Consider the following 20,508-nt stretch of genomic DNA (forward strand, 5'->3'; position numbering starts at 1 on the left):
TACTCCGATGCTAGTAAAGTGATTTACCATTGCTTAGCTTACAAGAATATTTTAGGTCTGTCCAATAAAGGACCATGAATAGATTCAATGAAGAAGCTTGCCATTTTTTAATGGAATATAAAAGTTGAAGAAAAGGAGAGTTTTTAAATCTTAAAAGTTATTTTTCAGCAAACCCCTTGTGAAAGGATTTTTTTTTTTTTTTTTTTTTTAAGTTTGCAGTATTATCTTTTCTTTATCTCTTATTGATGGTTTTAGTCTTTCTAAACTTTTGGATTTGAAATTAGCTTTTATTTTAAATTTTAATATATTTTTATCTTCAAGCTTTAAAATATATCTTTTAATATGAGGAAGTTAAATTTTTTTACCTAATAAGTGGTATTCTAATTTGAAATTTAAGTTTGAATTTGTCTAATAGTATAAACATCATTTAACAATTAAAAAAACGTTAAAATCGTTATATTAAAAATATTTTATTAATTTAAAAAAAAATTATGCAACAAAATATTAAAGTTTCATTCAAATAAGAATTCTAATTTCATATATTAATTTAAAGACTAAAACCATAGTTAGTCTATAATTTTAAATTGGACAATTTTTAAGTTTTGAATTAGTAAAAAAAAAACCGTGTCAAAATAGATAAACATAATTTGCATCTGAGAGTTATAGTCAAAATAAATCTTTTAAACATAAATAAAAAATAAAAAAATAAAAGGCAAGACATTTTAACCTCCACACTATTTAATACATTTTATGAGTGGGCAAGTTATAAACAACTTTGGAGGCAAAAATAATAAATTGGTAGAAAATGCTAAAATTAGTGGGGTCATAGATAAATATTCACTCTGTGTAAATGACAAGAAAGCAACCCATGTATTTGAAGGAGCAAACATGGATCTTACACTTTCTGTGTCACCATGCATATATAATATAAAAGATAAAGTTGCAAACTAATTAATTTATTAGTTACTTGTGAGAAGAAATTAGAATACCTAAAGCTTTATTATTAATTAAAAACATTAATATTAGTGCATGCATTATAGTAAACAATATGTCACTCGGGAATTGCTTTCACAAATGATCACTATTAATGATGATTGATTCGCTAAAAAATATATGAACGAATTTCTTAAACATTCGACACCTGTCTAAATAAAAACAAACACATTCTAATATTTTATTCTTTGCCCGAGCAATCTTTTGAAAATGTAACTTTCCCAATTTTAATTTTCAATCATTATTTTAAGTTGTGAAAGAAGTGCAAATAATGCGAACGATTTTATTTTTTTCAGATGTATTCATTCAGAAAAGACAGTCCCTAACAGAATCACTTAAAAAAGGAAAATAAAATAATAAAATATTATTCTAAAATAGAGTATTGAAGTTGAAGTTCTTAAACAGTCTACTCGAGACTCAACAATCGAAAAATTATGGTGAGCAAAAATTATAATAATACAACAGAAGTGAATATTGTGAAGAATAATAATTATAACAGAAAAAAAAAGGGAAAAGTAGAGTACAATGATTACAGAATTTATTCGATACTCTATCGAATAATATTACAGTTATTAGACCAAGAAAGACGAGAAAAAGAAAAGGAGTAAATAAATAAAAAATCATGAGTGTGTGAAAAAAGAAATTAAGGATTTAAATTTAAGAATGAAAAAAGGCATTAGTGTGAAAAGTCTCTCCCACTCTCTCCACAACACAAAAGGAGTTTATATTTGAAGTTTCTCTCCACACTGGCGAAAACGAAATCTGGCATAGAAATATAAAGTTTGAGATTGTGAAAGAAGAAAAGAAAATGTCAGAAATGACGGGAAGGTCGTCCTCAAATCCAGGAAGCAGATATGCAAGAAATATCTCAACAGAGGAACTGATTGCAGGGTTCTCGTCGCGGAAAAGAGAAAGAAAAATCAGCAAATGTTTCGTGTACAGTCTGGTAATCTTTGTGATGATGATGTTCATTTGCCTTATTCTTGCACTTTTGATGTCGCACATGGAAGATCCCAAAATTGAATTCAAATCAGCAAGGTTGATGAACAGTACTAATAATTATCATAACGTTTCTTCAACTTCTCCCTTCAATGTCACCATAGTCGCTCGTGTCATCCTCACCAGCCCTAAATTTGTCTCCTTCGATTACCAGAAGAGCACCGTGAGTGTGAGGTATGAGAATTCCGGTGAATGTGTTGGTGTTTCCAAAATCAAAGCTGCCACAGTGGAGGCCATGGAAACCAGAGATATGGACTTGAAGGTTCACATGAGTTTCGGGACGAAGGAATTGGTAAAGCCAGATCTAACTGATTCTACCAACTCACACATGCTCAAACTCAGAAGCTACGCAAAATTGAGTGGTACACTGCACACGTTCAAGCTGCTAAAGAAGAGAAAGACCATTCAAGTGTCTTGCACCATCAACCTCGACTTCACCTCTTTTTCCAACCAAAACTTCCGATGCTAAGGTTATTTTATCATTCTTTCTTTGTATCGCTTTTTCTACACAATTGTTAAATCATTCCAGACTAAATACATTTTTACTTTTTAATTTTTGAATTTTTCTCTATAACTTTATCTTAGTAGTTATTATTACTACAATTATGCTATTTTTTCTCATGCATTCCCTTCAAGATTTTCTACTAACTATTAATTGTATGAACATTTTCTTACACATGGTAAACTTACCTCCAAATTGTAATTTTTTGGATTTCATGGATTAGAAGATTTCATCAAAATTATTCACGTGAAGATTTCACAGGTGTTAAATTTCCCTTCAGATTACAATTCCTAAATATTTGCTAGGAAAATTACCTGTGATTTTTCTTATGATTTTTTTTACATGTTTATGTTTTTGCTGGTTTTTGAAGATAAAATTATTTCCTGATAAATTTTTCTTTGTTTATTTTTTTTATTATCATGAGAGATGATTCATATATTATTCCAAGATTTATAATAAAAAATTATTTATACCAGTACATTATTTTAATCAATAACATATATAGATAATTGGATACACAAGTAGACATTAATTTTTAATGAGTGCAATGAGTTATGGGAAAAAAAAGTTAAATGTTTATGAATAAACGGATTCTAATTGCTTTATTGAGTATATTTTTGTTTCCACCATCAATTATTAAACTTGCAATTAATTCAACCGAAATATAGCAACCAATACCCGCAATACTAAAAGTCATTTACGATTTCTTAGCTCACATGAAGTTTGTAGGGTCTGTCCAAATCATGAAAGAATTCAAGGAGCAAGGTTGTCATTTTTTAATGGAATACAAAAGTTGAAGATAAAGGAGAGTCTTTAAGTTTTAAAAGTTATCTTTCAGCAAACCGCGTATAAAAGGGAATTTCTCATTTTCTTTTAGATTTGCAGTATTATCTTTTCTTAATTTCTTAATTTCTTATTCATGATTTTAGTCTTTCCATTTTTGTTAGCTATATTTAATATATTTAAAATATTTACAACTTAAATTTATATTTTTGTGTACTTTTTTTTTCTTAATTTTGTTCCGATTGAATCTGATACGTGAAATATTCATTGAAAACATAATTACAAACATATATATCTCTCCAGTTTAATGTCTATTTCATTGTAACTAAATTAAAAAAGAGGAACATGTTTTTCCAAAGCTGTGTTGAATAAAATCATACTCATATCTTGATTGAAATAAAGTCTAATATTTGTTACTTTCACTGAAAATTAAAATTAGTCTCTTTTAAAATTTTAGATTAATTTAACCTCTCATATTTAAAAATATGTAAATTAGTTATTTTAATCAATTTTTTTAATTTTATTTGATATATCAGATGTGTTTCTCAGATAATATTGAAATGAAAATGTGTCAAATACGGTAAACAACTCAAAATGCTATCATGAAATACGTTTAAAATGTTAAATTAATTTAACTAAATTTGATTAAGATGAATAAATCCACCCATCTTTAAATTTGAGAAATTAAATTAAACTAAAATTTTAAAAATAAATTAATTATAATTTTTACTAAAAATTAAAAATAAATTAAATGAAACATTTTAAGCATGAAGATGCATGTAACTCGTGTAACAACTTCACGTTGATATAACGAAACAGGGTGTAAGTGTTATAACATACGAATTTCAAGAAGTTCTTTATAAGATTAATAAAAGAGTGAGAATGCAAAGCACAATAGGAAATACGTAGTAAGTAAAGGGAATAGTTGAGGAAGCCCAATAAGTCCAACAGGCCCAGTAGTACCTATTGTATAATAATTGGATACCACATTTCAGCTGTCCAAGGAAGAAATACCATTTTCGTTGTCTTTCAAAAAGATTCGAGAGATAAAACTAGATGGCTGATGTTATATGCAAAAGACAAAAATGAAATGCTATTCATAGTAAGGAAAAAAAAAATCTCGCCACATTTAAATTTATACTCCATTGAGATTTGAAAAACTTTTTTCCATAAGAAAAATATGTTAAAATGTAATTTTCTAAAAGATTTCTTAAAAACTTTTTATGATTAAGATTTTGTAATATATAACTTTGTAAAATTATAAAATATTAAATTATATTATTTGAAATAATTTTACAGATTTTGAGAAATTTAAAAAACCTGAACATTTGTTTTAAAAAAATATAAGTTCTTTATACTCTTGTCTTTATATAGTGAAATACATTTTAAACTACATTTTTTTATTCTGTAAAATAAATGTGATGTTAATTACTGCTGATATTACCGTAAAACATTCCAGATTTTTTATTAATCACCAATTATCATTAAAAAATAAATATTTTATTAAAAATAGAAAAAATGAATAAATAAATGATCATTGTTTTAATCATTAGTGAAATATTTAAAAAAATTTGTGCCAGTAAAAATATAATAAAAATTCATAGCAATGAACACGGTTTGAAAGTTAGCGCTTTTTGCATTATTATTATTATTTTAAAAAGTATGTTAATAAAGAAAATCTTCATCGGAGCAGATTGTTTTGAAATATTAATACAGGCAGTTTCTTTGAAATAAGCTGAAAGTAAGAAAGAAAAAACAAAACTTGCCAAATATAGAAAAAAATAATTATATTAAAATTCTATATATTAAATGTTTACCAGAAACGTGAAGTCGTGGAGTGTAAAAGGAGCTATTACGAATATTATAAACAAAATAAATCATGAGGAGTTTAGTTTATGGAAAAACAGGTTAATTTAATGCAGAAATAATGTATATGATTATTTGGGTATCCATTATTTGATTAAGAATTAATGGACGAATATGACGAATCCCATGATTGATCGAGTGTGTATGGAAGCGGAAAACGTTTTTGGTGACAATAAGGAAACATTTGATGGGAAGATAGAGGAAAATACAAGAGATGTTAAATCAGGAGAAGTTATGGATCCTAGAAACGGGAGACAGAAGCAATTTAACTGTCAAAGCCAAATTATACTTGCAATCCTCTCATTTTCAAACTCTACCAAGTACCCACTCATGGATTATATTATTAACTTGTCCCCTTCTAAAACCAAAATGACGACAAAGTTTAACATCATGACGTATGCAAGCGGTGGGAAAGATTTCAGGAACTGGGTTTTCGAGTGGGTCCAAATCACGGGCCCTAGAAAGCACCATCATGAAGCTAAGTAGGGCCCATTGGGCTCGGATGGTGGAGGGGGATGACGTGGCGGGAGCCCTTGCTAGGGGTATCTTATCTTGGGCTCCAAATGTGACACAAAGAGACAAATTGAATATACGACACCATATCCCGACACACACGAATCGGTGCACCAAATTTAATAAAACACACACAGCTTCACCAATTTCGATACCTGCTGGTTAAGCCTCAGACACGTGATTCATTGCAGAGCCAAAGACCCAAACCAGTTTTATTTATTTATTTTTATGCAAACAAACGCAGCACAGAACGTGCCTCTTTCTCGCATTCACGCCCTTATTATGCTGTGTTAAATTCCATATCCACCCTCCTCACTCTCTTTTCCTCCTTCAAACACTCTTTTCCTATCTTCCCCAAAAGAAAATCGAACTTTCACTGCTCATGTCGCTCTCTTTCCCACTTCTCTGACCGCATTTTCGCTCCTCTCGAGTAACTATGATGCTTCATATTATTAAAAGTTTCAAACTTTATGAAATCAACAGCAATAATTATTAGAGGAACCCGTTCTTTCTACCCGCACCTTGACCACTACACCGGGTTTAGAAATACCCAATTGTGTCCACACTCACGAATCACCTTTTAAAGTATCGATTATTCAGCCATCAGCGAAAACAAAGGAAAACAACGAACGAAGTCAATGGTACCCACAAAGTAAAGCAAAACAATTTGTACAGGAGGAGGAGGAGTAGATTTAGGGTGGTATTTGATGTGGCCTGGCTGAAGCTACATTACATAGATACATAGAGATACGTCCAAGAGAAACATACACGGAAAAGCTCTGTTTCTTCTTTCGCTTTATCGGAAAGAGCTTTACAGTTTACACTACCAAGGAAGAAAAAAGAGAGTCACTAAGCTAATGGGTGACGAGCTTCGTTCATCTGAACAAATCATGCAGCCCCACCACTCTCCTTTTACCTTTTCTTTTCTTTTCTTTTTTTCACTTCCTTGTGGTGTAAAATCTAATCTAATCTAAGTAATAACATTCTCCTTTTTACACTGACACCGCCGGTGGTGACACTCCAAAGGAACCAACATTTCTTTTATCATGTCGAAAGCCGCTTCTCACTGCCTTCATTCATGGATATCTCGTGCGATGGATGGCTCACCGAACGCGGAAGCTGAGAAGACTCGCACTCTGTTTCGACAAAGTACAAACAAACATTGCTTATAATTAATTCATTAAATGTCGCAAAAAAAAAAACATACAAAATGAATTACTATTACTGATATATTACCAGCTCTGGAGGCATTGAAGGATCTCTTGCAGTGTAAAATGGCACCCTGAATTCCATCCTGCTGCTGCAACAGCGAATCATCGCGCCGCTTCGAAGACACAAATGGCGGCGGAGCCGCCGCCACAGCCGAAGACGCCGAGCGGCTTTTCCCTAAATGTTTACACACGACGCTAAGCCCTGCAGATAGTTTTTGGGTTTGTGTTGTCTTGAGGTTACTTTCTGCGGCGGCGGTGACAACAGGTTCGGGTTCGGCCGGGGGCGTTGGAAGAGGTGATTTAGCGGCGGAGTTTAAGGTGAGCTTGTCGGCGTAGCGGCGGGAGACTCTGACGTAGAGAGGCTTAACCATTTTGAAATACTTTTGCACGACTTCTTTGGAGAAACGCTTCTCTTCGGACGGTGGTGGTTGTTCGTTGGAATTGGAAGTGTGTTTTTGGGTTTTGTTGTTTCCTTTGGAGGTGAAGAGAGAGACGATGGGGACCTCTTCCACTTTGAATTTGACGGTGAAGTGCTTCTTGTCTTTGTGGGCCTCTGGATTTGCGGAATCGGAAACGTTGTTGTTGTTGGTGGTGGTTGTGGTGTTGGTGTTGGTGTTGGAGTCCTTGTCTTTGTCAGTGGGCTTGGGCTTTTTGAGGCCCAGCATGAAGACGCGGAATTTGGTGGCGGATTTTAGCAGGGAGGCGGTGAACTGAGGCTTGGAGTTAGGTTCGGAGGAGAAGGAGGAAGGGTCCACGTGGAGCAGCTTTCCCTTGAAGAACAGATCCTCCGACGGAGACAGCGAAAGGTTGGGATCACTACGATCGTTGCTCGAAGGCGACAGAGTGAACTTAAACTCTCTCTCGCCGTCTGATTCCTCGATGTTAATATCTTCTTCTTCGTCTTCCTCGTCTTCTCGGGTGTCGTTACCGTTTGGATTTTCGTTAGCGTCTTCATCAGGAACGGTAAACTCTAAGTCGAAGAAGGGGCCATCGTCGTTGTTGTCGTTGTCTTCGTCGCTGTCGGTTGCATTTTCGTTTTCGACGGCGGTGAGGATAGTGGTGGTGGAGGCGGCGCGTGAAGAGGGAGTGTCGGAGGAAGGTGGAAGTCCGAGAGCGCCACCGCCTCTCCAGTATTTGAGCAAGGTGAAAGCTTCCATGGTTGGGAGAGCCAGTATACCCAAGTGGGCACACAGAGAGACAGAGCGAGAAGGGTAGAGAAAAGAAAAAGAGTGTTTTCTTTTTTCTTAATGGAGTTTGCGATATTGGAATAGTGAGGGAGAGAGTTAACAGAGAGAGAAAGAGAGAGAGAGGGTTTGATTTATTTATTAAATATGTGAGATTCCTTTGGTTGGTGTATGATGCAGGATTGTCATGTGAGGAGTCAGATAAAAATAAGAGTAAATTTGTGAAGTAAAAACGGTGTCTGTGAATTTAGAATGTGAGTGGGGCTGCATTTTATAGCATTAAATTCATTATCCATTATTTAATTTTGTAGTGTAGTAGTACAAACTTAGTAAGTATCTTACCTAGCCTATGCTATCATCAAATCAAAATGCTTCTGCAGTAAAGTATCACTATTTACTACTAATTTTAACACTATTTTCAAATTCAATTCAAAGTAACCATTTATATATAATTACAGATTTAATTTCTTATGTGAAGAAGTTTCATTTTATTATTTTCATGAAAAATATTAATGACTTTTTTTTCTCTATTTGATTGATGAATAGGGTGGTGAACGGTGACCCATGAACATGCCTCACAATGAGGGTCCGGATTCGACTCGGATTGTACTGTACGATTCTGCCTTTTCCCTCAAAACATTGTCTTTCTGTGCTTTTCACCACTGCCATTTTTGTTTAACCTTTTCGACAAAAAAAAAATGTCAAATACTTAACTTCTGCCTTCCCAAAAATGAAAAAAACAGAATTTTCTCACATAGCTTATCAATGATAATAAAAAATTAACTAGTCCTGAGATAGCCAACAAAAGTCAATGCAAACGGTTGCATGTGGGAAACCTATTTTTCTTATCCAATTAATTTTAATCAAGCCAAAATTTAAAAAAAAACGTTGGAAACGAATATTACTTAAATATAACACATTCTTACTGTAATATTAATTTATTTAATTTGTTACTATTCACATATTATTATGATTATTAGTCGTAAGTAGTTAATGTCATATAGTAATATTTGAATTTGTAGGCTCCGGTGGGTTGAAGGTCCGTGTGAATATTATTTATGGCGATGGGTGTGAATGTTATTTATGAAAAATAAAAGTGGGTGTAGAATGAAGAAAGTGAATTTTAAAATTGGATTAAAGGTGGGCCTCCCATAATATGAAAAACAGATTCATAACTCACGTGCCTCGCTCACTCAAGGGTGTGGGGAACAAAGCCCAACTCCTAGATTTTTTTTCTATTTTTTTTTAATTATCAATTTATGAGACTAGGAATATAGTATTAAAGTTTATGTTCCTTCTTTATCCTTTTTGTTTTACATGAGCATAGTTTGACATCTAGCCATGTAAAATGTGACGTGGAGTTAGTCTTTTTCTAAAATTTGGTAACATGCTAATAAATATCTGCCATTTAACACGTATAGTATGTTTATTAATCTTATTTATCTAAAATATGTAGTATTCTTATTTTTGTGAACTTAATCTTATTTACTTAAGTGTTTTAAATTTAAAAATAATAGCCATGTATATTTTTAAAACGAGGTTGAGTGGTGTTCTACACCATCGCAACACAATAAAGAACTACTTAATAAAAGTGTTTTTTGTAAAATTCAATTGTACTTATAATACTTTTTTCTTAAAATATTTATTTGTTAGATATGGATTAACATAAGTTTTATGTTTATTTTAGCTTACATTTTAACTATATATAAATAATTTTAATATATTATATAGTTTATTTTATCTGATTTTATTGTATTCATTCGAAATGTTCCGATCAAAATTCTCCATAAAGTAAGAGTAATAAAAATCTGGACTCAATTGAGTGCATGCTTACCCTAAAATGAATGTTCAAAATGATTACTTTAATTATTTACTATAATAAGAATAATAGCCAATTTTCTTAGAAAATAAACCCGGAAAGAAACCATATTATATATAATTAGTTAATGTGTCCGCATTTTTATTATATTTTCTTAAATTATATATATATATATATATATATATATATATATATTTATTTATCATGTTTTATGGATCTTGAGTGTTTTTATGCGATAAATGAAACATGTTTTTTTCATTTATGAGGAGTTATTAAAAAGAATTGGGGCGAGAGGGAGATGATAATTAATGGATGCATTTGACATTTGATTCCTAATTCAACGCAAAAAAAGTGGAAAGAAGTTAAAAATGCATAGATGATGGCCCACAACAAGAAAAGGATTGATTGGATGGTTCTGGTTTTTGAACCAAACCCATCTAATCTTTAATTTAAACCACTTAATGCAAATCATCAAATGGGCTCACCCAACCAACTTTCATGTGATTTTAGCTTTCATTCCTGTATTATCTCATGTTTTATTTTAAAATTACGAGTTAAATATGTTTTTCATTATTTAGTTTTCAGTAAAAATTAGAATTAGTTTTTATTTAAAATTTTAATCTAATTTACTCTTTCACCTTAAAAAATGTTAAAATTTAATTATTTTAACTCAATTTATTAAATTTATTTAAGGAAGAAAATACAAAAAATGATTAATAGAAAACACATATAAATGATAGGATAAGTAGAAAAGAAACAAATATACTGAATGATTTAGTTTTAGAATTTTCATTATTACTCTGCTAGACCAATTCGCTACCACCTATAAATTACTTTTAGGGATTGCAAAAAGAAAAAAAATAACAGTACCTGCAAATATTTTTGTGAAATCTACAATGAATATTAAATAATACTTTTAATAAATATACGTGAGTTCTAAATATAAATATTTAATCCTTTTAAACCGAACAAATAGTAAATTAGTTTAAACAGGAATAAGCAAATTCTTTTAATGGAGACGAGGAGTAAACAAATTGTCATTCCTATTTATTACGTACATTATTTTGTTCTTTGTCTCTTGTTTGGCATGGCTATGATATTAATCCGAGAAAGTGGTATAATACCAAAAGTAAGAAAAAGTTGAATGCAAGTTGAGGCTGGCTGGAATAATTAGCAATTATTAATTAGAGTCATTGCATGGGGATCTGTTTCATTATCGGGATTGCATTAATCTTTTTGTATTAGTAAGTTGAATTGTGAGCATAGAAATTATGAATGTTAGGAAGATGTTGACGTTGAAATCGCTATTTAGGGACAAACCAGATTTTAAGAGCGTTTTTGTATTTAGGATCGAAGTCGCATTATAATTTGTTAAAAGTGTCTTTTCTTTCTTTTTTAATTATAGGTAAAAGAAAAATTATTAATTAATAAATTATATAATTTGATAGTATCAATTATATAATATATGAATATTAATTTTATGGATAATACGTAATTTTGAGTTTATGATTAACGGTGGGTTCGATCGTTTAGTGAACTGTTTGTGATGAACTTGAATATTTAATATGTTGAGATGTCATTAGTCTCTCTGGATAAGAATATAAAACTAATATTCATTAGTTGTTCGTTGTAGGAGACAACGTAAAACATATTTGCTAGATATGTTTTAAAATAATCTACCAAAAAAAGAGAACAATATTGTCTCTCATGCACTTGCTGACAGACGAATTCTTCATTGAGTCCGGGTGCTCTACATTTAGAAGATCAAGTACTAATCTTTCATCTACTTTTTCAATTACTAGGTACAATTCCCCATTTTGCTATTGCTATGTTAATTTAGGATTTATTACTCTTTAATAATTTCATTCTTTTTAAAAGTGGGTTAAATTGAACCCGACTCACTTAACTCATCTTAAACCGGTTAAACCGGTTTGAGTTGAGTTGAAAGTAGGTTGACCTTCAACCCACCAACAATAACACTTATTTTTTTTTAAATTTTAATTTTTTTATTATAATTATTTACTATTTCTAATTATATAGGTTCATAATATGATCATAATATGATATTTTTAAATACTAGAATATTACTCAATAATATTTAAATAGTTTGAATGTTTAATTTATTTATTTGTCAAATTATACATGTTGATACTTTAATCTTTAACTAATATCTTTATAGTAATATTTCGAGAAGTAGGTGAACACTTTGATTCTACCATTAAAAAAATAACTCGAATCAATTCAATTTCATTATAATGTAATAAATATATAAAATAAATTGCAAAAAAAATATTCATAACTGAGTCAATATACTAACCCACCAACTCGTGGTAGATCAGACCAGATTATAAAATTTTTTGTCCAACATTTTTAGCTCGATTTGTATGAACTTAATTGACTCACTTCGACACTCCTAATTGTAGATCAGACCAGATTATAAAATCTTTTGTCCAACATTTTTAGCTCGATTTGTATGAATTTGATTGACTCACTTCGACACTCTTAACATGATCTAACAAAAAAAATGAGTAAGTCTTTCTTATAAAATGACATATGAAGATTTGAGATTTTATTAACAGAAACATCTGAGGAGAGGTGAGTGTGTGTACTATTAAAAAATGGGTTAAATATGTTTTTGGTCCCTTAACTTTCATTGAATTTTGGAATTAGTCCATTTCGAAACTTTAGACTAATTTAGTCCTTCATCTTTCGAAATACATGGATTTAGTCCTTTTAATCAAATTTTATTAGGTTTATTTGATGTTTCGTACGCTTTTCAAGATTGTATTCATGTTGTTTATACTGTTTTACACATTGTTATTTTAATGTTAAGTCAAATACTATTATGAAACGTGCTTGAAATGTCAAATAAACTTAATAAAATATGATTAAAAGGACTAAATCCACATATTTCGAGAGATAAAGGACTAAATTGGTCCAAAATTTTGAAATGGACTAATTCCAAAATTCAATGAAAGATAAGGGACCAAAAACATATTTAACCCTTAAAAAATTAATATATAAAGTAACATGACGATAAAATTAGTTGTAGACTTATACGTATAGCTTTTCTTTCTATAACCCAACTCCTATTTCGTAGACTTTCATGCTCAACTCATAAGATAATGATGACGGTAATCACAATCTTTAATTTGGCATCTTTTTTGTCCACTAAGTTTATTTCGTATATAAAGTTTTCGGCCTCATCATACTTTTTTTCTTTTCTTTTCCTCAATCTTCGCTATTGTCTGGAGATGTACGCTAAATACTATTATATATTTATCGTTCAATATCACGAGTCCTCGTACTAATGTTATTCAAATGTCTGATAACAAAATTTCGATCTAAGTTCCCAAACATTTGTTTAAAATCAAAAGGTGAAGAATATCACAGCGAGACTTTGAATAGAAAACAATACAGTGTTCAAATTAATAGCAAATCTCATTGAAATTCACTATCAACGAACTATAATATTGAGTAACTGACCTGTTTTTTTATCTATTATACATAAAAGCAACTTCAACCATCGTTGTGATAATAATGACACTAAACAATGCCTCATTTCTTTCATTGACCCACAACAAAATGTGAGAGCACCATGCTATGGACCTAACATGAGCTTCCCTATCAACTACATCAATATTCACATCACGCGGGAAAATTACTAAAACATGGGCAATACTTTTGCAGTTATAAATGAAGAGACTAGATACTACTGAAAATTATACACAAGTGGAGTGTTATCATTATATATATCCCCTTCATAAAAGTTGTTCTCCCCATACTTGAGTTCATAGAACAAGAGACTTACGAGACCAACTAGAAGAAGGGATGCAACTACGATTTGTTTCTTCCCTCAAAACTTTCACAGGAAGTAAGATAATTGCTCTTTCTTCCTTGAACCTCCTTCCCCGTACATTTCATTCCACTGCTTTAACTCACTCATTCCTGCCCCCTCAGCTGCGTAGCTTGCGGAAACCTGTGTTCCAAGATGATGGTCAAATAAAGCAATCTTATCTTGTCGCTACATTCATTCAAATAAGCAACGAAGCCAGGCATATGTGACAACGAAATTCAAGGTATATGATGTTAAAATAGATTGAATAAGCAAAAGAATCCTATATGGTGAGAGTCTTACCTGACTCCTAGCCTCTTTGAAGTCTTGCATGTTCAAAGGTCTAAGGGAAATTACTCTTTCCTGTTTAACTTCCTCTTTTGCTTCCACACCATCTTGGGTATTTCCCGCATTGTTATTCTGTTCTTCAACACCTTTCTGCCTTTTCTCCTGCAGGAAACAAATGTGAAATCGGCATGATAATCATATAAGGGCAGGATTTTGCGTAGGCCTTTCAAAGATATTGCCTAGTTACCAGCATTTTTATTCTCTCTTGCTGAATTAACTCTCTAACAGGTCTGTAAGCAGCAGTTGTACACAAGTTCTACATTTAACAATTAGTGAGAGTGAAAAATGTGTTAGGCACCTTTGAGCATCAAAAGCTAAAAATAGTAAAAGCATTTTCAGGTTGTAGCACGATAGTCACATATATAGTGAAATAGTTAGAAAATTGCATAAACCTTGAGATCACTTCCGCTGTATCCTTCTGTCATAGTTGCGAGTTCCTTAAAATCAAATTTCTTGTCCACCTTTTCTTTTCGCAAAAGAGTCGTCAAAATTTTTTCCCTGTTCTCCGCGCTTGGCATCCCCACCATTATTCTGTTAACAAAAGATGAGCGTTACAGTAATTACAAATGATAAAGTATTACTGAATTTCAGAGTATTCAGATTGTCACCAACATATATATGCCATCCGTGCCCAGAACAAAAAGCAAGTCAAGAACTAGTAGACATACCTCCTTTCAAATCTCCTAATTATTGCTTCATCCAGGTCAAACGGCCTATTGGTCGCAGCAAGAACAAGGATACGCTCCGATGGATTTGTCATTAGTCCATCCCAAAGTGTCATAAACTCATTCTTTATTTTACGCATGGCTTCATGCTCTCCAACTCTGGTACGTTGCCCCAGCATACTATCAACCTCATCAACAAATATAATAGTTGGGGAGACCTTGGCTGCTAGAGTGAACAAAGCTCTAACATTCTTCTCGTCTTCACCAAACCATTTAGAGGTGACGGTAGACATGGATACATTAATGAAACTTGCTCCAGCTTCGTTTGCAATGGCCTTTGCCAGCATTGTCTTCCCTGTGCCAGGAGGTCCAAAAAGCAATATTCCTTTACAAGGCTTTAGAAGGCCTCCGCGGAAAAGGTCTGGCCTTCGAAGAGGAAGCATAACTAGTTCTTGAAGCGATTCTTTGGTCTCATCTAAGGCACCAACATCAGAGAATTTTACACCAATTTCGCTTGCTGGTATTACCTCAGGCCTTATTCGCTTCTCAAACTCATTGTCGGGGGGAACTTCCTGCATGTGAATATATCAATGGAGGTTTAAAATTGAAGGTGGGTGTCAAATGATAATTTTCCTTTAAAATTATATAATTTACAGAAACAATAAAAACGGAGAGTCAACGCAACAGAATAGAAAGGATTCATAACCTAACTGCAATTACTACCTACTCTAGCGCTCCATTTTAACATTTGGAATTATGTTATAGAGGGAGAGGTTGCTATGCTTGTATGAACTACTTTTTTGTGGACGTGATTTGTAACAACTGTATTTTTTATTAAAATAAAGGAGGAGGCTTACAACTTTTGATGCAGGAAATGCATTTTCACCGTCAGTTTTTCCCACTGAAATTGATGTATCTGCTTCAGCCTTTATTTCAGGAGCAGGTTTTTCTGACGCTGTTTCTGGCTTCACAGCAGCTTCTTCTCTCGGCTTTATGCAAATGACACAGAAAGAGAGAAAAAAATATGTCTATATTAGTACTTGTTAGGCATTATTCACAATTTAATGCACATTCATGCCATGCAGAGCAAACCTCAGTCGTAACTGCCTGGGCTTCTAATTTTAATGTATCTCTTGTACTGAATTTCCCCTCCTGGAATATACCCAATGCATGGGACAAACTGTTTCGCAAACAAGAAGTAAGCATATTAAAATTATATAGTATATGTAATTAAAGTTGCTACTCTGACCTGCTACAAGGAATAACTAGTTTGCCATTTCTGTATTCAGGATCTATGTTACTCATTAAATGATAAGAAATTGCTGAGACGACGATCTCTTCTATATGGTTACTGAAAGCTATTGTATCTGCCACACAGATGGAACCCAGGTCATCACAATAAAGATCATTGGCTGCAAGCACTTCCATAATATGGTTCTTATTATCCTGAGTCTGTATTGTCTTCATGTTCTCTTCAAATTGAGACTTCCAGCTGACATGATAAGATTCATCTTCTGGAGGACTGATTTCTATGTTGTATGGGAAGACGGAAGAAAGTCTTTCATCCACTTCTTTGGAGTCACTTCCAGAATCCAAAACTCGTGAACCAAGAATCAAAATTCGTCCATGTAGTTTATTCAACATTTTCTGGAATAGGTTATATGTCCGTTGTGATCTATACAACAACTTATCAACATCCCGCAAATATAGAACAATGGGATATGTTTTTGATACATACATTAGAACCTGCAGGTGAATTTTTACCTATCAAATCAATGATCGTATAAAGCCTCATTAAATCCATAGATTAACCTTAAAGGTAATATATATATATATATATATATATATATATATATATATGTATGTATATATAAGAGAAAATAAATATTCTATTCTCACAACAATTTCCTACAATATTTTCTTACAACTCATTTTTTTTTATCTCTTCCTCTCCATCACGTCTCTCTTATTTCAGGCTTCGTTTCTTTTCTCTTCTTATCCCTCTTCTAACTGTAGAAAAAAGTAATAGAATACACGGGCTAGAATATAATCTGTCAATAAAAAATAACATTACCTTGTAAAGAGTTTGTACAAGAAGCTTTTCATCAAAAGGCCAGTTGGTTATGTTCTTCTGAGGGGCTGAAGCTAGATTGAGAGATAGAAGGAGTCAGTAGAGAACATGATCAAGTGAAAATGGCAATAGTATGATTAAGTATGACTTAAACTTTCATTGTATTATGGCTAAGTTTAAATAAGCTTCTTAGAAAGTACTTATAGGGAAAATAAATAATGAATATAAAAGGTAAAATGTGTCAAACTTTTTTTATAAATTAAAATCATCCCATATACTTTAATATGTTTAGAACCTTACATATTTAAATTTCCCAATTACGAAAAAAATTTACTTTGTTTTTACCTTCTTAATTCGTCCTCCTTTTGTCTACAAACATTTGCTGAAAAGTGTATCCAAACTGGCTCTAGTTTTCACTATAAAGATGGATCTAACTATTGTACTAAGCCAATCCTAAAAATAAATTTTAACACTACATTAGAAAGTATCACTTTGATGTATGACATCGTATCCTTTTTTTTTTTTTTGCCTCAAATTCATTCTGCTGCCATTCGTAAATCAGGTTCTCTGTACAAAATTAAACTCCAGCGGAAGGTACCAATTAATCATGTAAACCAATAGTTGTAACTAATGTATTTAAAGGTGTTCTTGAATCAACCTGAATTTGTAGGATTGCTTTGCAAAGCTAGGTTACTGATATTTGCAGAGGCAGACGCATTCCTACGCATCTTAGAAGGATTACAGAATCCTTCAGATTCCCTGCAAAGAAAGGGAGACAATTCAGATATAGGATAAATAAACTAACAGGGAAATATATATATCTTTCCATGGTCAATTGATAAACAAATTCTTCTTACATTGACCGAAGGTCCCCTCCGCTGGGTTGCCTGTGAATTTTCCCTTCAAATAAAAGCTCTTGGTTAGAAATATAGTTTTCCTTAGTTTTTTAAACAAGTGCATCAGATGGAATACTGATGTCTAGAAGTAACTGGTATCTCTTAAACTTGACAACACGTGAAAAAACCTCAACTAAAGCTACTTGTATCCTCTTCTAACTCATCTAAAAAAAGCTTGAAAAGTATCAAAGTTTACTTTTCTCCTCATAAAACGTTAAAAAACTTATTCTTGAAACCAGAAAGGCTGAAAAATAGTGCATCAAAGACTAATCAAACATTTGGCTACTATGTTGTGCGTAACCAAATTGCAACACACTTCTCTACTCTCTCTTCATCTACCAAAAGCAACAAGAAGTTAAATGTGTGTCCAAACACTCCAAAATTAAGTTCTCCACCCTAAATAAAAATATTTCCACCAGTTTATACCTTTAAGTTCTTCCTTTTGTGAAAACATTGAAAATGATTCAAATAGGTCGGATATCCGCTCCAAAGTTGTCTCTGAGGTAGACCTTTTGAAAGTCTAAAATCAGAAACAAAGGAAAATGAATTAAAGCCCAATTGCTTATTCAAAAAGAAAAAACATGGCATCTTCATCTATAATAGTTAGAAGTAAAAGCAATAAAAGATAAACCAAGATCTTACCGATCGTTTGTTGGCATAACCATATTTATTCTGAATCTGCACAGATGAGAAACCAACCAACCATTATGAGCATAATTATCTTGAGCAAGTATTAAACCACAGAAACACTTCTCATTTTAACCTTCAATGAAAAGTCAGTGAGATCTAACAGAAGCAACTTCGCCTCAAAGTAGTGGGCCAAAGCTTTGGCAAGCACTTGTTGATAAAGCTCTGTAATACATTAAGAGAGAAAGTTTTAATTGACTTGATGATGATAGTATAAACATCAAACTTATCAATCCATCATTAAGAAACAACATATTCCAACCAACCTGCTGGCCCCGAAAGCATGATAGTCCGGCTTGCAGGAGCAAGATTCCGTGTATATCTGGAAACCTCGGCATTCTTCAAATGGACATAAGCAGCACTTGTTAACATCACCCTTGTCTGTTCCCTGTCATCAAGTAAAGAAACGGAATGTAAATAAGAATACAAGAACACATACACAATTTCAAGAAGAAGGTTTGTAATGAGAAAGAATACCTAAGATAAAAAGGGAATTGATCAAATGTGACACTGCTTTCTCTGCCATCCACGACCATTCGGAGCATTTCCTGTTCGAGATTCTCCGGAGTAACGCGGTCTGAGGAAGAATTACCATTAACTCCCCATTTGGAAAGGTGTTGTCCAGAGGACAACCCAATCCCCACTCCTACACCCACCCCAACACTCAGCGCCGATAACAGAATGTTTCTATGTTCCATCTTCCTTTCTTCCTTCTACACAATTATCACCCTCAATTATTATTATTATTATCTTCTATTTCTATCGTACAATAGAATCAAGCAACCATGTTAAATGGTTTCATGCTTTTTTATTTTTTTCAATCTGTTTCGAAAAATGTAACTGCAAAACTCTGTACGCGAGTCCCCAACACGGGGAAAAAGTAGGATGAAGAAGAAACAGAAAGAGGGAAAGTTGCTTTTAAGGAAAAGAGTGTGCGTTTGTGAATGCGATGGTTTTTGTGTGGACTGCGAAATGAACGGATCGGGAAAGAGAGATGGAAAGTTTGGCTAATGGCAGATACAAGAGTTCCTGCTATTCATTCTGTTGCGTGTAACTGTTTTATCGCTTTCCCGCACTTTTCTTCCTATTTTCTTTGCCTCTCTTCTCCCTTCTATAATTCAAAATAAAGTTTTCTTTGCCGCTATTCATTCTGTTGCGTGTAACTGTTTTATCGCTTTCCCGCACTTTTCTTTCTATTTTCTTTGCCTTTCTTGTCACTTCTATATTTCGAAATAAAGTGCACTCTATTTCTGTCTTTTTACATTGCTATCGTTCAAATTAGGAATGTTAAATAATCTTTATTATTCTGCAATTTGATTTAAGTAATGAATTTTATTAGAATTTAAATAAATAAAACAAAATTTAAAACATATATAATTGTAATTTTTTAATATTTAATATTAAATAAATAAAAATACGTCCTTTTTGACATAAAATATTTCATAATTTTATATTTTCTTTAATTAATTTATATTAAAAAAATAAAAAATATAGTACCAAAGCATGTATATTGTTATCTCATAAAGATGAGGATAGACATGAGATAAAAATTTAATGTGAAAATATTTTTTTTGAAAAAATAAATGTGATATTAAAACTCGTCCGACCGTTCCACTAGTTTAAATTGATACACGGTTACAAAATGATCTTATTATATGTTGATTTTTATATTAATTTTAATTTAATATTTATCTTACAAATATCTATAACAATATATAAAAGGGATTCTCCTTTTTGTGTCCACTTTTCAAAATACCGATTTTACCCCTTTAAATATAATAATTTATCTATAACAATATATAAAAGGGATTCCTAAGGGATTCCTTTTGTGTCCACTTTTCAAAATACCGATTTTACCTCTTTAAATATAATAATTTATTAAATTTTAAAAAATTGACGCTTACTTTTACAAACTTTTTATAAAATCATATATTTCTATTTCTTCTCTTCTTCTTTATTTATTAATGGTTATTCTTTTATTTATTCTGATATATTTCACTTTATTTTGAATAAATATAATTTTAATATATATATCTATAACTATATATAAAGGGGATTCCCTCTTTTGTGTCCACATTTCATAATTCCAACTTTACCCTTTATAATTTAATTATTTATTAAATTTTTAAAAATTAA

General features: G+C 31.9%; 3 protein-coding genes across 4 annotated transcripts; 1 reads left to right on the top strand and 2 right to left on the bottom strand.

The window, feature by feature from the left end:
- The first annotated feature begins 1,689 nt into the window (after positions 1-1,689).
- On the top strand, positions 1,690-2,694 carry LOC114174641 (late embryogenesis abundant protein At1g64065-like). The gene has a single exon (XM_028059468.2). It carries the CDS (start codon positions 1,802-1,804, stop codon positions 2,459-2,461), a length of 660 nt encoding a protein of 219 aa, XP_027915269.2. The 5' UTR covers positions 1,690-1,801; the 3' UTR covers positions 2,462-2,694.
- A 3,580-nt stretch (positions 2,695-6,274) lies between these two features.
- MAKR2 (membrane-associated kinase regulator) lies at positions 6,275-8,230 on the bottom strand. Its single transcript, XM_028052049.2, has 2 exons — positions 6,893-8,230; positions 6,275-6,792 (listed from the first exon to the last, which is right to left on the bottom strand). Exons 1-2 carry the CDS (start codon positions 8,022-8,024, stop codon positions 6,701-6,703), a joined length of 1,224 nt encoding a protein of 407 aa, XP_027907850.1. The 5' UTR covers positions 8,025-8,230; the 3' UTR covers positions 6,275-6,700.
- A 5,045-nt stretch (positions 8,231-13,275) lies between these two features.
- Positions 13,276-19,398, bottom strand: LOC114173236 (uncharacterized). Of its 2 annotated transcripts, none has more exons than XM_085669573.1 (16): positions 18,850-19,398; positions 18,639-18,760; positions 18,449-18,537; positions 18,328-18,363; positions 18,112-18,205; positions 17,647-17,689; positions 17,448-17,548; positions 16,793-16,857; positions 15,968-16,464; positions 15,811-15,898; positions 15,576-15,707; positions 14,722-15,290; positions 14,446-14,584; positions 14,241-14,309; positions 14,009-14,155; positions 13,276-13,849 (listed from the first exon to the last, which is right to left on the bottom strand). In XM_085669573.1, exons 1-16 carry the CDS (start codon positions 19,068-19,070, stop codon positions 13,736-13,738), a joined length of 2,526 nt encoding a protein of 841 aa, XP_085525699.1. In that variant the 5' UTR covers positions 19,071-19,398; the 3' UTR covers positions 13,276-13,735. The 2 variants fall into 2 exon arrangements, with proteins under 2 accessions (XP_085525699.1, XP_027913303.1); XM_028057502.2 differs by having other exon boundaries at positions 16,793-16,863; positions 18,850-19,396.
- Positions 19,399-20,508: the final 1,110 nt, after the last annotated feature.

Source organism: Vigna unguiculata, chromosome 2 (assembly GCF_037176805.1).
Source record: "Vigna unguiculata cultivar grain cowpea cultivar isolate G323 ecotype 2 chromosome 2, ASM3717680v1, whole genome shotgun sequence".
NCBI classification, from domain to species: Eukaryota; Viridiplantae; Streptophyta; class Magnoliopsida; order Fabales; family Fabaceae; genus Vigna; species Vigna unguiculata.

Excerpts from the sequence above, each read along its gene's own strand:
- MAKR2 (XM_028052049.2), bottom strand. The coding sequence starts at position 8,024 with ATGGAAGCTTTCACCTTGCTCAAATACTGGAGAGGCGGTGGCGCTCTC. Across the intron at positions 6,793-6,892 it reads CTTCAATGCCTCCAGAGCTG|AGTGCGAGTCTTCTCAGCTT; the intron begins GTAATATATCAG and ends TTGTCGAAACAG.
- LOC114174641 (XM_028059468.2), top strand. The coding sequence starts at position 1,802 with ATGTCAGAAATGACGGGAAGGTCGTCCTCAAATCCAGGAAGCAGATAT.
- LOC114173236 (XM_028057502.2), bottom strand. The coding sequence starts at position 19,070 with ATGGAACATAGAAACATTCTGTTATCGGCGCTGAGTGTTGGGGTGGGT. Across the intron at positions 18,364-18,448 it reads TCACTGACTTTTCATTGAAG|ATTCAGAATAAATATGGTTA; the intron begins GTTAAAATGAGA and ends TCATCTGTGCAG. Across the intron at positions 14,156-14,240 it reads AAGAGAGAATAAAAATGCTG|GAGAAAAGGCAGAAAGGTGT; the intron begins GTAACTAGGCAA and ends TGTTTCCTGCAG.